The sequence below is a fragment of the Helicoverpa armigera genome, chromosome 18, assembly GCF_030705265.1.
Source record: "Helicoverpa armigera isolate CAAS_96S chromosome 18, ASM3070526v1, whole genome shotgun sequence".
In the NCBI taxonomy this organism is placed as follows: domain Eukaryota; kingdom Metazoa; phylum Arthropoda; class Insecta; order Lepidoptera; family Noctuidae; genus Helicoverpa; species Helicoverpa armigera.
Genome location: NC_087137.1, coordinates 10,765,551 through 10,781,689, shown reverse-complemented (window position 1 = coordinate 10,781,689; position 16,139 = coordinate 10,765,551). Strand labels below are relative to the sequence as shown.

At 38.3% G+C, this 16,139-nt stretch overlaps 2 protein-coding genes across 2 annotated transcripts in view; one reads left to right on the top strand and one right to left on the bottom strand.

Moving 5' to 3' along the window:
* Dgo (diego) overlaps positions 1-11,541 on the top strand; it is a 104,429-nt gene extending 92,888 nt beyond the window's left edge. Inside the window, exons 4-6 of the mRNA XM_049847857.2 lie at positions 7,284-7,385; positions 7,757-7,954; positions 8,246-11,541. Of these exons, the coding sequence (XP_049703814.2) occupies positions 7,284-7,385; positions 7,757-7,954; positions 8,246-10,876 (2,931 nt within the window). The 3' untranslated portion in view covers positions 10,877-11,541. The remainder of the gene's footprint in view (positions 1-7,283; positions 7,386-7,756; positions 7,955-8,245) is intronic.
* Positions 11,542-12,219: 678 nt separating this feature from the next.
* LOC110380243 (mitochondrial tRNA methylthiotransferase CDK5RAP1) lies at positions 12,220-15,988 on the bottom strand. The gene is made up of 7 exons (XM_064039016.1): positions 15,307-15,988; positions 15,067-15,217; positions 14,508-14,722; positions 14,088-14,218; positions 13,545-13,701; positions 13,006-13,133; positions 12,220-12,624 (listed from the first exon to the last, which is right to left on the bottom strand). Exons 1-7 carry the CDS (start codon positions 15,830-15,832, stop codon positions 12,235-12,237), a joined length of 1,698 nt encoding a protein of 565 aa, XP_063895086.1. The 5' UTR covers positions 15,833-15,988; the 3' UTR covers positions 12,220-12,234.
* Between the last annotated feature and the right edge of the window lie 151 nt (positions 15,989-16,139).

The window sequence follows — 16,139 nt, the reverse complement described above, 5'->3', positions numbered from 1 at the left end:
TAGCCGTATTTACGTGCCTTCCATTATCTAACCTCCCGTCTTCACTTAACTACATCATCAAATACGTAAACTGGTAGCCAAAGCCTCTAATGTCCAAAGTTATAAATCGCTTATTAATTTAACAACGTTTAAAACTGGATTATTAATAACGGTTTGTGTAGTGATAAAACTATTTTATCGTCCAATTGCTTTACAAATCTCTTTGCGATAAAACATCATGAGGTCGTAAATAATCTCGGCTTTCCTCAATCATTGCGTGTGATTTTTTTATTGCGGTGTTATAGATAGAAAATTAGCTTGCAATTAAAAGAATTTACAGTTCCGCCAAATAACTTATGCATAGGTGTATCGGAAGTTAGCTAGGTATTTGACACATTTTTTGTGACTAATGAGAAGTCAATAGTAGCTAACTTCGGACCAGCCCCGGATCTTGAATTTTTCTTAGGCGGGGCAAAAACTGAAAAATGCCGCCCCGCCTACCTACTTATGTTTATTTTTATCTTTATCATCCATAAAATTTCAGCTATCAATATGTTGGCAGGCAGGGCCGTCTCTAGCTCATGTAGCGCCTGGGTGCAATCATCACCCAAGCGTCCCCTATGTATTGAAATATTTTGAGTAGGTACATACATATTGATCGAAGTACTTAGAGTAGTTAGTTACAAGGAATATAAATAAAAACGTTCGAACGAAAGTCACTTTTTGGAAGGTAAAAGGAACAAAAAAATGTGTCTAAATCATTGTAGGCTCAAATTGTTGGCCAAGTTTAAGTTATGAAAGTCGAGACGAAACAACGTAATTGCAAAAATGAGCGCGAGCGAAGCGAGCGCGAAAATTTTTTACAAAAGTACCTGATTAGGTACATAGTAAAGTTTTTCAAGTTATTTGTTTGAAGATTAAAAAATTAAACTGGGAATTATGTACAAATAAAAAGATACCGTGATTAGAGCGAGTGCCATTTGTGTTCGTTGATTCGGTGCGTCAATAGATATAATAAATAACGTCATTTAGTCGCGAGCGTAGCGAGCGAGAATTTTTTCACTTAGTTGTAGGATGTTAAAAGTGAAAAATAATCAAAATGATCAATGAAACCAAATTGAAGGCGACTTCTTTAGAATATTTGCTTATCAGTATATATTATACAATGTGGAACTTCTTTATCAAACGGGTGTAATTTCATCGAAATTTCCTGTTGGTGGGGCGTCCCGCGGCGCCCCTGAGACCGAGACTCCCGGGTTATTGGGCGGCCCTGTAGGTAACTATTGTAGTTATCTGTGATGTAGGATTTAAAATAAAAATAAATATGCCATAAGTGTTCCTCCAAAACTTATTGGCTCATAGATAGGTACTAGCCAATAATTTTTATTAATCAGTTTTAGTTTGCTAAAACTTCGCCTCGTGAATAATAAATGTTCGCGCAGTCGTGCAGCATATCTCACTCCGCGCTTAGGGTATCGGTCAAGATGATATGGCTATGAAATTGCTGTACTTGTGCTATTATTTATTCCGTGGTCAATAAATTGATGATGCGTTGTCCATTGGTCTGTGAAGTGTGAATTGGGATGCCTGATTTTGCCGCCCCCTGAATTTGCCGCCCGGGGCATAGGCCCCGGCTTGCCCCCCCCTAGATCCGGGGCTGCTTCGGACAAGCAAAGCTTCTTATCAATAATAATACCATACAGTACAAACAAATGCGCAAAGAGCTTACTTCAGAATTGCAAAGATATTTGATCTAAAAGGTTCCCTTTATTAGTTTTTCGAAGCTACTTAATTAACACTCACAGTGTCAGTTACAAGTTTTGTTTTGCCGCGAAAAAGCCCGCGCAAACGCCGCCATTTTGTTAGTGATGCGAATCACTGGCGATACGCGGTAATAAGGTTCTCATACGTGATATAAATGATACTCGTGTGAGAGGTGTCGGCATTCTCGCATGGCGTTATGAATGATGGGTACGAGAAGGAATTTATCGTTAATTTAGTTTTATGAAAACATAACTGTGGAATTGTGACTGTTTGCTTACCGGTAGCCAGCCTAGGAAGATGCAACGGCACTTATGTTAGTACCTATTTAGATTTCCTACTTTGATGCATCCAACATAAGGATTATAATCGATAACAAAACTTCAACCTTGGATGCTGCTATAGAAACTAATCTAGGTACTTGTATAACTCGGTTTGTAGTCGTTAGGAACATGCAGTCAAGCCATAAACAAAGTGAAAATACTCTGCTGTTATAACTCATAACTCATACAACTTGACTGCAAACAAAAGCTTCGCATGAATACGCATAGTAAATAATTTGACAAGAAGTAAAAGCGAAGCGTCCATTAGTTATAGTTTCCCTCTTATTCAAACAGAACTTAACGCAACGTCCAGCTCTCTTTAGTGAAATACGACCGCAACAGTCGAACCAACAATACCTATAAATCGAAAGTCAGACATCGACTATTTATCGACATTTTCACATCACTAGGTAGAGTTGTATCGCTGGCACGACGCCTCGGGCCGGGAATCGTTTGCGTAACAATCGTCCCTTGTCCGGGCATTCCACCGCGCACGACTCCCAGCCATTCTGTCGTGTCCACTCGCCGCTGAACACCACGGCCCAAGACAATTGCTTCGCGGAAACTGCAATGTATAATGACCACTATACCATACACGATCAAGGTATTCATTCGTCTGCACACTCTTCATTATTTCCTCGGTTTCGAGTTTGTTGTCTGCAGTAACAGTTCAAAAACGGCGATCGTAAGAATAGACAGAACTGCAAAAACAAAATACCGAAACTAAAAAGCGATGCTTAAAAGTTTAAGGATAGGAAACTAACCTCAGGATTTCTAGAAATACACTGCATTAGTCGCTACAGATTGAAAGGAACTTTGTATCCCAGGAAGGTTTTATAGCCATTTGCACAAGGACTCCATTAATCCTTTCATAGACTTTCTAGCTAAGGTTTTTACGTGGCACAACAAAAAGACAGAACGTGTTTGAATGAATCTCCTTACACAGACACACCATCTAAGTTAGCACTTCAAACACTTATTATTTGGAAAACATGGACTATACAGGGCTCTAAAACACAGGAAACAGTACTATAGTAATTTTCTTTTTCCAATTCTATGTATTCAAAGAAAATATCTTGTATGATTGTCGCCTTCTAACGGTGTTTGATGACTGAGCGCATCTCCGCGTCTTCATGATTGCCTGGTCATTACCATGCATCTGTGGCGATGACTTGCGGGAAAAACATCTTCATATGTATGTAAATAATGTTACTTTGAAGGATATTTGGATATTTATTGGTATTGTTGAGATACCTATCCTAAATTCGTAGAAGCAAATGCTGCATGGCAAGGTCATTTTGAACAGAAAACAAGCCATAAACAGAAGATTTCTGAATCTTTTGCATAAACTTATTCTAAAATACAAAAAAAAATCTTAGACCAGAAAAATGAAGGTGTATCCGTACTAATATTATAAATGTAACTTTGTCTGTCTGTTACGCTTTCACGTCGGACTTTTGAAAAATTCTCTTGGAAACGCGATAGAAATAGTTCTAATCCCTTTAACAAAACTTTTATTTCCTCTTATTTTATCGATTTAAAGTGAACGTGAAGAGTCAGACATGTATAGGGGTTTTGAGTGTCTTCCTTAAAAGGCCGTCTGGCTACAAATTATTTTCGCGATCAAGTACCTACAATTTTGCTTATTCACAATCAAAACCATAGAATATGCGATAGTTTTATCAATACTGAAACCTGTAGCATGCTATCTAGAATCGCCCATAAAGATACAGCTGCCAATACACATTGGTGCGGCTAGATATTATAATATGCAAATCCCGTCACACGGATTGTAACTAAAGCAAAGGAAATTCAATAAAATCACGATTTTACCGAGAAATCTGGCGCTGCACTAAATCGGCTGTCGGATAAGAGAACAAGCGTGGGTTTGGTATTTCACTACAACTTAACATCGTCCTTACTTTACATATCTATTTTAGAAACGAAACTACTAAAATGTGAGGAAAATCCTCTGACAATATTATTCTGACAAAGTTTTCAGGCGCCTTATGATCATGTGATTTACCGAAATATTTGCGTCCTTTTCGCGGATTTAACTGACAGAATTTCGTAACTACTCCATGATTTTTTATACGCTTTGCAAAGTTAAAGGATAGTAATCTACCGTATTTCGAGTACCTAAGTATTCGTTTTCCTAGGACTCTATAGTGGTCCTTTTTATTTTATTATACAATTAAATCACATCAAACATCACATTTGACATGCCGCCCATCATCGCAACATCTGCAATTCTTCATTATGCACAACTTTAATTAACAGTTCCCAACTTAACCAGCATTAACATCCCGGACCACAATTTACTAAACCAGTTATTAGTGCTGACAACGTCATCCATCTCCCAAGTCCCTCAGTTTTAATAATTATCAATCAAAATGGCTCCGTTGACATTTTTATAACCACTCACGGGAGTTTTAATTATAATCGAGGCTAAGACCCACCAGTCTATGTTTGTAATGCAGTATAAAAAGGGTGAAGACGTCGATACAAGCTTGATACCTAGATTCACTCATTAAGTGCGCCTATTCATAGATTTTCTTTGCCTTTCACGATGATTCGTACGCGGAAGGTGAGTGGAGGAATGTTATCCTATTACGGGTGTACACTGGACAGGGATATTTTTCTAATTCCAAACATGATCAGGCGCCACTGACTATATTCTATTCAGGTGCACCAACATCTACAGGAAAAGAAATGTTTTTTTTTGTGTAGGTAAAATAAACATGAACCTTTAGATATGTCAATAGAAGTCAAATGCGAATTTTTGCGTCGTGCTTAAATGACGCTGATAAATTAAGAAGCGTTTAGTAACAATTACATTCATATCAAACCTCATCCATATAACTATAATGTTTTAAAAATAATAGCAACAAAGTCTAATGGAGGGATCCCTTCGTAAACCAGCGACAACATTCATTCCACTTGGTACTTGGGAGTCCTTAAAAAATAAGATGGCGTCGACCGGTCCCGCGGCACGTTGCAATGCGCGGGATGAGCCTCGCTTCACTGAATTCATTAAAACGCAGTTATCGGCAGAATTGGCGGGAAAGAGCTTGTTAATGATACTTACTGTTAAGAAAAATCTATGGTTGCTGTGGTATTCAATGTCAATAAGAAAATTCTGCGCCTGTTTTTCCTCTCCCAGCTTGAATAAAGGCATTTACCTAAATGCAGATTTTCTTAATTATCATTCCATTAATCATGTCATTACTTTAATCAAGCGGATATCTGTGGAGATCTAAGGGGGAGGCCTATGTTCAGCAGTGCACGTCCTATGGCTGAGATGATGATGATGATGAAGCGGATATACTTACCTACTGCTATTGATAGATGCATTTGATATCTAATGGGTGATCTCCAGGAAGCAAAACAGTGCTCAAAATAATGACATAACAATTAACACAATTAGTCTATAATTAATTTCCCGTGCAATTGTAAACTCTATCCCACAAGAAATAAAGATAGATCAGCAATTAAGATTAATAGAGCCATTATTTTGTTGCTTTAAGCACAAAATCCTAGGTTTGGTCCGATTCAGTATCCAATTAGGTAGGTTGGTCGCAAATCTTATGAATGGACAGTATAAACATGAACTCAAGACTTAGATCGTATATTACGGGGCGAATAATTGAAAGGAAGGAGCCATATAATCGTATTTACAAGGGCAATTAAAAAACGTTAATATGGATCGATTTTATTACTAGGTAAACAGTAGCGGATCAACCGTAGTGCCACAACACTAACTTTCTTGTGACTTCACACCTATTTATTCTTTTTATACCTACCTATGCCGTTTACTTTGTTATGTTCTCCTGTTTCTTATATACTCCCTTATATACTTCGCTTTTGTGCCTACGCCCTTATGCAATAGGCTTATGTTCTTTTTTATGTACTTCGCTTACCTATGTACTTCCTTAGGTACTCCCGTAATTACTACTCCTTTGTATGTACGTTCTTCCTTATGTATATTAATTTTAATCTGCTAACGTTCCATTGATAAAGTAATTCAATAAAGTGTGCAATGAGAGTAGTGATTACGAACCGTTTAATATCCAACAGATAACCTTATGAACCAATATCAAGTTAATGCGTTGGCGCCACTGATGTTACGACTAGCAGTTAATTGCTTGATTTTATACTCGATAAGTTGCAGTGTTGTGGTGTTTTCAATCTAGAGGATTTTCCACGCAGTTCTATGTGGAGCGTGTTCACATTAGGAGATTTTCGTTTCACATTCAACTGACGACGATGACACCTGAATCTGCGCGATTTTTTTTTATGTATCGTGATATCGCGAAAAAGCCCGTAAATGTGAAAGCCGCCCATGAATACATGCACTTGCGTTTGTGACTTTTGGGATCACGTGGCTCTGATAACTATTGAAAACCGAAAACACGCGTGTAAGCGCTACTTGATTTTAAACCGATTGCCAAGATACGCCAGCTACTTATGTGCATACATAGCTGTAAACATCAATATTTATTTAACAAAATTAAATTGTCTATATATCGCCATCGAATTCGTCGAAGCGAGCTCACATTCCCGCCTCACTTCCTACAATGTTGCCAGTTTCGTAACGTATAAAAATTACTCACCTTCTGCTTATTGGAGCAGAAAATGATCGGGTACCAATTATAGGCAGTCGTTAGTCCACCTTACCACTTATTAGAAATGTCGCAAGTCCAGTACAGAGTTAATTAAAATTGCCCAAGCACATACACTGGCTCTAATTGCTACTGGCTATATAAAAGTGCTAATTTATAAAGGCAGCTCCATACGTCTGTCTAATGCTTATGAATTATTAATTTTTGTGCAGGTTTTAGTGTAAAAAGAGGATATTTAACTGAATGTGGATAGTTAATAAATATAAGGATAAAAGCTATATTTAAGGCTTTATATTTTTTAATAACTCGAAAAACCTGAAACGTATAATTTATAAAAGCATTCATAGGTAGCTTACAGTAGTAACAGTAATTCACTCATAAATCAAAATTAATTTCTAAATTCTTCATATTCATGAACATAAAATTATGAATAATGGTGTCGTTTACCTAATTACCGCATAATTAGGATTTTCTAACACCAATTATTTTTAGAAGAAATATACCTATGCTTTTACAGGTTCTACCATTTACTCTTTAAATACAATACTATGTACTATAAATAAAAGATCACAACTAAATGTAACTCGTTTTGTTGCAGAATGGATGCACGGCGTTACAGCGAGCGGCGGCGGACGGCCACATCGAAGTGGTGCAACTGTTGCTGCAACACGGCGCCGATCCCAACAAACAGGATAATGTGGTAAGAGAACTTATTATCAAGTTACTACAATAGACAGTTGTTTTTTATTCCTTTGCAGAACAGTTTGTTAAAAAGGGTTTATTCTGGGTACAAAACTAACACCAAAAATGTTGGCCATTGGCATGACATTAAGAAGTTAGTCAATAGAGACAAGTATGAAAGGACAAGGGTAGTTTTCTTGAAGTGTTGGAGAACTGGCAACACTGAGAAGCCATATTGCCATAACAAAGATCAGTATCCCTAGCTTCTTACATCGTTACACAGTCATAATAATAATCAACTTCTATTCAGAAGTACATACCTACTTCTTTTTACCTAAACTAATCACCTGTTATACCTACTTACTGATCATAATGACTTCGTATCCTTAGCACGGCAACACAGCGGCACACGAGGCGGCATGGAAGGGCTACTCGCGCTGCGTGTGCGAGCTGGCGGCGGCGGGCGCCGACCTGCGCGCGCGCAACGCCGCCGGCTTCGCGCCGCTGCACCTCGCCTGCCAGAACGGACACAACCAGTCCTGCCGTGAGATCCTGCTCGCTGGAGCGCCACCAGATTTGCAGAATAATGTAAGTTACAGGATCACTAAAATAGCCTTGCACTATATACCCGTAAATCTGAAGAGAATTAAAATCTACAATATTTTGAATGATCAGTAAAAATACTTTGGTACCCTGAAAGTCAGTCTCAATAAGAATCTCCCAAAAAGATATCACCGTTTATCAAAATGGTCACCGCAAACTTAACATGCAATTCATGCGTAGCACTTTACAGAGTGGTCGTAGTGAACATTCCACTTAGCGGACATACTGATGCATCCATGCAATGGCAGTAATAACATCATATTTATAATTTTCCAGTATGGCGACACATCGCTCCACACGGCGGCTCGGTACGGGCACGCCGGCGTCACTCGCATCCTCATCTCCGCGCAGTGTCGCGTCTCCGAGCAGAACAAAAACGGAGACACGGCTCTACACATCGCCGCAGCCATGGGCCGGAGGAAACTAACCAGGATACTCCTCGAAGCTGGCTGTGACAAGTCCATACGCAACCATCAGGGAGAGACCGCCAGAGACATCGCCACGAGGAAGGGACTAGAAGAAATCATCAATATCCTTAACACTCCTGTAGCCAAACAAACTAAGAAGAAGCACAGAGATAAGAGCAAAGATAGAACGCTGGATGAACCAGATGCTGGTAAAAAGAAAGAAAAGGAAAAAGACAAAGGCAAGGAACCTAAGAGGAAGAAGAACGTGCACTTCGAAACAACACCTCCAGTGCAATGGTCTCCATACGGTTGTCACTACTACCCCGATCCAAAATTCTTCCCAAAACCCAAACTAAGCTCGCTACCCACCGAACCACTAAGAAAAGGCGAGCAGTACTACTTAGATTTGGCTGGGAATATCAAAAAGGGGCCAATAGGAGCAGGCTACACTTGCTACTGCGCACCGTTCTTCAAACATATGGAAGATAAGTTGAATGAGGACAAGAAGGATTTAAAGAAGCATATAGATAGAGCTCACGAGAGGCTAGATCAAAAAGTAACAGATTTGGAAATGAAGACACAGGGTCAAATTTCAGAGCTAACGAGGTTCGTAGCAGCTGAAAGAGCCATGTGCAAGGAAAGGCACAAACACTTAGAGCACTGGTTGACGAGGGGAATGATGTTTAGGGCGTCCGAAAGGGTGAAGAAATTAGACTTCAGTCCTAAAGGTTCTTTAGACATACCACCCCTCAAACGTACCAGAAGCTTAGAGCTACTGGATGCTGATACTGAAGAGTGGAACAAAGTGCACAGAATAATAAAAAGTTTCAATAGAAACGCTGAACACTACGAAACCAATGCCAAAGATCTAAATGATAGCAAGGCCACGTCTAAGAGTACTGAAGTCTTGGACAGTAGACAATCGCCTAGTCCTAGACGACGGTATGTGATGAAGAACTCTAAGAGTAGCGATCAGTTAGACGCTGGACCCAGCAGGCTCTCAATACCTCCTTTTTCTAAGACGAATCAAGAAGCACAACAGCAAAACATCACAGCAGAAATTCACGTGAAAGCAAACAAAATGTCTATATCTCAATCACCAATGTCTATGGAAGTAGAAAGTTATCACAATCAAAGGTATCGCTCTCCTAGTCGACACTCTGAAGCTAAGTCACCGAGCAGTAGTAACAAACAGCCCAGTGACATGGACGAAGAAGTTAGAAGCCCTAAAGAACCAAATGTGCCTCTATGGAAAAGTCAAGTGCTCCAAAGGACAGCTGATGACATAAGAAAACGGGTAGCTTTCGAGAAAGAAATGGCCGATGTCATATCTAGAACCAACAAATCATTAGATATATCACAAGACGGCTATGTAAAATTAAGGAAACAAAGTAGCTATCAAAACTCCAATGAGTTAGATACAGAAAAAAGGAAGTCTGTACAAGAGTTAGTAGCACAAGTTGAACAGAAAAGATGCGCATCGCCAGAGCCTGTAGTCAGAAAAGTCCAACCCACCGAAAACATTCAAACTGTACCGTCAACCAGCCAGCAGCACCCAGGCATACTGAAAATGCCACAACAGCCCCAAAGACCTGCTCCCGTGCTGAAAGAAAAGCCTCCAAAGAGTAAACGGTTCAGCTTACACAACCTTATTCCCTTCCCAACTAGAAAAACCTTTCAGAACCCACCGAAAGAAAATGGCAACAATTCCGAAAGTAGCGATGAAGAAGACAATCCAATCAGGAGTTCCATGCAGCCAGGACCGATGAGGAACACCAACCTACTGCAAACACTACCGATGCCGAATTTTGAGACTGTGTCCAAATCACCATCACCTGCGCCTATGCCGACACAGAACCAGTACCCTCACGACTTACGAGCCATGATACCCAAAGACGCTTACTTCCACGACATCTCCAACAGACAAATGCCATACATGGACAGAGGGCTACCCGTGCCTCAGTTCCCTTGTCCTCAATACGACTACAACCAGTCAGGACTACCGACACAGATACAGCCGCGAAACAGGAACCCTTTATACCACCATCAGACTGGAGTCTTCGACGCCATGATGCAAGACCACATCATGAGGGAAATGGAGCGCATACCGCACTGCTACAGCGAGCATTTAGATCAGAACACAGAAGTGGAAATTGCGAACCAGAATGACTTTCGGATGTGTTACGACCCGATGTACCCGAATTTTAGGGGGAACCCGCATGGAATGACCAGGACACCGAACCCAGACCATAGTTTACTGCATAGCAGATTGCAGTCTTTGGCGATTAACACGCATTTGACGGAGACTCAGAGTCAGACGGATAGAGAGTCTCACAATGATTCGGGTTATAGTACGAAGGTGTATGGGAGCTCGCAGGGCCCGTCGCCGAGTTTGTCAGGCCATGCGGAAGGTTCCGACAACTTGTCTGGACAAAGAGTTAACGTTGTACCTAATGGGAAGCTTGTAGGGGGACAGATAGGAGCATCCAGCCTAGTTTGAGAAGAAGGATTGATATGACACGAGTAGGAACGTAACTTGCCTTAAACAATAATTTTACAGCAATTGATTTACTCAAAAAATACTATCGCAGCTTGTGGAAATCATTCCCATGATAAGAATTTTGAACAAATAGATGTCTGAAATAATAAAAGAAACAGTAGATTTTTTCTTTGAAGAATAAATTTCATAAGGTGTGTTCAATAAAATATGAATTAAAAAATTATTGATAGAAAACGTAACCCAGTTGTTTGTATTTCACAAAGCACGTTAACCGTGTTAGTTATCTAAGTCACTATTTCACAAACTGACGAATAAAAATGTAACTCAAGAATAATTATTTTTGCAAAAAGTACAAATCTAATGTATAGGGTTTAACGATGCCATGTATCACATTAATTGTAATTAAAATTAAGTATTAGTATCAATAAGTCTTGTTTGTTTTTAATTTGTAAAATACTCATGTCACTATCGTTTTGTAATATTTTGAAAAGTAGATTTCTGTGTTGTGTAAAGTTGTGTTATTTTTGTAAAGGGTGGAACAACTGAACCTCATTTTAAATATAAGTTAGAGGTAAAATAAGAGCTTATACTGAATCCATATCATATTATGTAGCAACTGTTTTATACCAGAGTAATAATATAAAAGGTAAAAGTTCATTAGCTGGTAAAATGTATAAGGTTGGTAGAAAGCCAGAAGTGCACCTACTAGGTATATATATACATAGTTAGTAATATTAGGCATTTGTGGCCTAATGTAAGTAAATACTCATTTTGTAATAAGAATTTGTATGTATTTATAAAAGTGGCTAAAAATATATTTAATCATGATAATGTTCCACCCTGTTTGGTGTGCTAAAAAAATATGAAAAATGTGTTATTTTATACATAAAAGTGTAAATGTTAATAAGTAATAATAAAATAATAGAAGCCTTATTTTATATAGAAGTCACAAAGTTGCGTAGTCGTGTAATATAATCTGTATTTATTGTGTTGCATACTGTAATGTATTGATTGATGATTGATAACTTTGTACTGATGCATTGATTCTAATAAAATTGCACTTTTGAAGTGTCACCAACTAAATACTCGTGTTATTTGTCTCCGTTTTTTTAGATTGATCTTGAGTTCTGCCCTAAGCTGAAAGCATCTTGTTCAATTGTTCTACATAATATTCAAGCAAGAGTCAAAGAATTTATAAGTTGCTAAACAGTTATTGAGCAGAATTTAGCTAAACTACGATGATAATGAAATAATGAATTAAGTACCCACTAAATGATTCTTCTGAATAAGTCACGGACATTTAAAATGAAAACAGCAAAGAACATTAAATAAATCTAACTTTAATACTTATCAACATCTTAATTAACAGCTTGCCTCACTCCCCATTGATTTTCCCTATAGAAATCACACAAGCTAGTATGATATAAGGGAACCCCATACAAAGTCGCGGACTTCGCCCCCACAATCTTCACAGCTACATAATCCCCCGGCTTCACCCGCCTTTTACCCCCATCTTCAGCCAAAATATCCGCTTGCTCAAAAACCACCCTTAAATAAAGCTCATTTCTTCCCAAAATGTTGCCAGACTTCTTAGCCGTCCCTTCTACTAAGACTAGGTGAGTGTTGCCAATTTCTGCCTCATTTAGTATTTGGCATTTTCTCCTGTATATTTCTAGCATTCGGTGGTGACGTTCCTTTTTTATTTGGTCGGGTACGTCGTCTTGGTAGCGGCGGTAGGCTGTGGTTTTCTGTAAAAATAGGAATAGAATTAGGTAGTTAAATTAACGATAAGTATCGTACTGAAGTATTTACTTAGTATTTACTGAAGATGTTTTTTTTTTGTCTGATGAAAGAAACTGGTAAAAAATATATCGTAGAAAAGCTATAACTATTAGATTTGTGTGACAATATGTGCAACACCACAAGTCGATATAATGAGCGCAATTTTTTTTCATATAGTGATGATTTTTTTTTGGAATTCTATCGATAAATTAGAGCAATAGTTTTTTGACCAAACTTACAATTTTATTGATTCTTTTATCTAAGCTATACTACAAGTTATATAAAATCAGGAAATATCTCTAACTCTAAACTATACTGCAAGTTATATAAAATTAGTAACTATTTACCTCTCTCATACTATACGGGAACAGGAAAGCGATATTATAGTCCACAATCTCCATGAGGGAGAGCGTCTCCTGGAACTCTTCCTCTGTCTCCCCGCAGAAGCCGCAGATCATGTCAGTTGACAAACCAACTGGGAAATAACAATATTAATGTTAGGTCAATTTTGAATAGACTAACTTTTCATATTTAAGGCTCAATTTAGTGTAACTCGATGATTTCGGACGGTAGTCTCCTGGTTTTTGCTGCAGAGAATTAAACTTAAAATTCACTTAGATTATTGACATGTTTTTTTAACCATTTTCAACATATCCTTAAAGCGTAAAGTTCCCTGGTCACTTTTCAAGTATTATCATAATTTAAGCAATAACACATAGAAGGGCAGGCTATCTATTTTTATTTTCTTTTAATTCAAAAAGTGGTTGGTTTCAGCATAGTTTGATTAAATGATTTTGAAGATAATAATCAAAAAGTAGAAGTACACCTTACGCCAATATCAACCCTAAACCCACACCCCTCAAACACAACATCCCTCACCACATACCTCCCGGTATAGTCCTCTTGACATCGTCCACGAGTTGCAAGTACGCCTCTCGCGTGTAGCCGCGGCGCATGCGCTGTAGCACGGCGCTGCTGCCCGACTGCGCCGGCAGGTGCAGTAGCTTGCAGATATTGGGACGCTCTGATATTATTTGTAGGACCTGGGTTTCAAGTTTAATTTAGAAAGAATAAAGAAGAAAGATTGAAGGATGTGAAATAAAATATAGAACTATTTTTGCGCAAGCTGGGAATGAGAGTGAAATACATATATCTTAGAAAACTTTAGAAGACTTTTTAACTCAATGGGCTGACCATTCAACTTAAATCATATCTTGATTATAATCATTATTCTAGTAACATTTCTTTCATCATGAATTTGAGAGCAATATGGTTAAGTAAGTAAAAAGTAAAATTACTAAATTGAATGAAGAACTAAATTAACTTTGAATCGAAGGCTATATCAGCTTAATACTGGGGATTCATCCATTAATTTGCTAAGCTGTATTCAAGTGACTAATTGTGTTATGGAGTTTTCAAGAGTACTTACTTCGTCAGGAAAATCTTTAGGATGTGCAGCAGTGAACCGGATCCTCATCTCAGGATCTACAGCAGAAACCTTGTCAAGGAGATCAGCAAACCTCATTCCACCTTTCTTAGTTTTATACACTGTTTTGAATCCTGAAAGTAGTAGAGAAAATGGATGTTTTATTTACAGAGCATTATGCAATACATACGTGGTCCCGACCTGAGTCCCGACGCTCGGCCTCTTTACACATTCTTATACTGAGTTTTGTAACATCAGGATTAAAAAAATATAATGCAAAATTTTTTTTCCAAATTCAATTTCAAAATGAAATGTGTAAAAAGCAATATATTGTGTAAATACATCATTATAATCCTGATTTTTTTTTATGATTTATGACATATATAAAACACATTTAATCAATTTAAATGGAGTAAGAACTACCTTTAGCCATATGAGTATCAATCTTCTCAGTAGCTTGCGACACATCTCTGTAACTGTTAACATTCTGGCCCAACAGCGTGACTTCCTTCACGCCCTGGTCGGCCAAGTGGCGCACCTCGTCCACGATGGACGAGACGGGACGGGAACGCTCTCGGCCGCGAGTGAACGGCACTATGCAGTATGTGCACATGTTGTCACAGCCGCGCATTATGGAGCTGGAAATGGAAAATTACATTTTATTTTATTAATATTACATCTTACTTTTTACATCCAATGAGCTGAATTATAATTACAGTTGTCGTCAAATATACTTTGCCACGCTGAAGTTAAATTCTGACCACAACTGATGCCATGGATCAATTCCCCTTGGACCTATGTCATTGTTGACATCCTATATCATTGAACGAAAATTTCCCGCCAATAACCTTCCCTAGGACTTTGCCTGTATCAATACTGGTAGGAGTCACTTGAAGGCTATGGAAGTTTCAAGATTGGGAGGTGCGGAAGAGCAGTAGGTTCTAAGTATGTACTAGAAAAAACAGGTTCTTATAAAACTTACATGAAAGCAGACACACTGCCTTCATTCAACCTGACGGGCACCACATCAGCATATGTCTCATCCAGTGACAGCAGCACATTAACAGCTGTCTGCCCATTCTCCGTCAGCGCCAGCAAACGCGGCAGGTCTCGGTAGCTGTCTGGACCTGCCACTGAAATACAGGGTAAATTCTCAGGTTGAAAGAAACAAAGTAATAATAATAATCTCTAGAATTGAAATTTTTTGAATGACAGAACTTACCAACATCAACAGCCTTTTCTTTTTCAATAAGTTTCTCTTTCAATCTCTCTGCCATACATCCGAGAATACCGATCTTCACAGAACGATCCTTTGCACGCCTTTTGTAGCCCCTCAGATGGTCTAAACGGTGCCATATCTTCGTTTCAGCACCTTCCCGAATAGCACATGTCATCACCAGGAATATATCAGCTTCTTCTTCGACCGTCGTCTTCTCAAAACCTTCCTTCTTCAAGATAGACCAAACAATGTCAGTATCATTGAGATTCATTTGGCAACCGTACACATCAAAGAAAACTTTTCGCTTTGTCTTTATTTTATCATTTTCCAGCAAGTAAGGTATATGAGGACGATCTGTGAGAACTGGCTCAGAGCTTTCAATTATAAAATCCTTTAAACCTGGTCCCTGTTTAATTTTTTCTGTGATTGAAGATTTGCGATGTGTGTCAGAATAACATCGACAATAATTACTTGCAGTAGCCTTGTTTAAGAGCCTTGATAAATACTGGGCCCGTCGAATTAGAATCATATTGATGCTGTTTTATTCCTGAACCAATATCATATGTAAATAAATGATTAAACTGGTAAAATATTCATTATAAAACCACATAACCTAAAAACTAAGATTATAATTCGACTGACATTCACAACATAACTCTACAAAGTATAAGAGTTTATTTTGAAAAAGAAAAAAGGAATGATTTTGCATGAAAGAGGGACTTTTTATTTTGGTCGTATGTTATCTGTCATAAAGTACTATTACGACAGCACGAACAAAACGCATACACGAAATTATTCGATTTTTTGTCTGTTGTTTTGCCTCAAACCAGTCATTT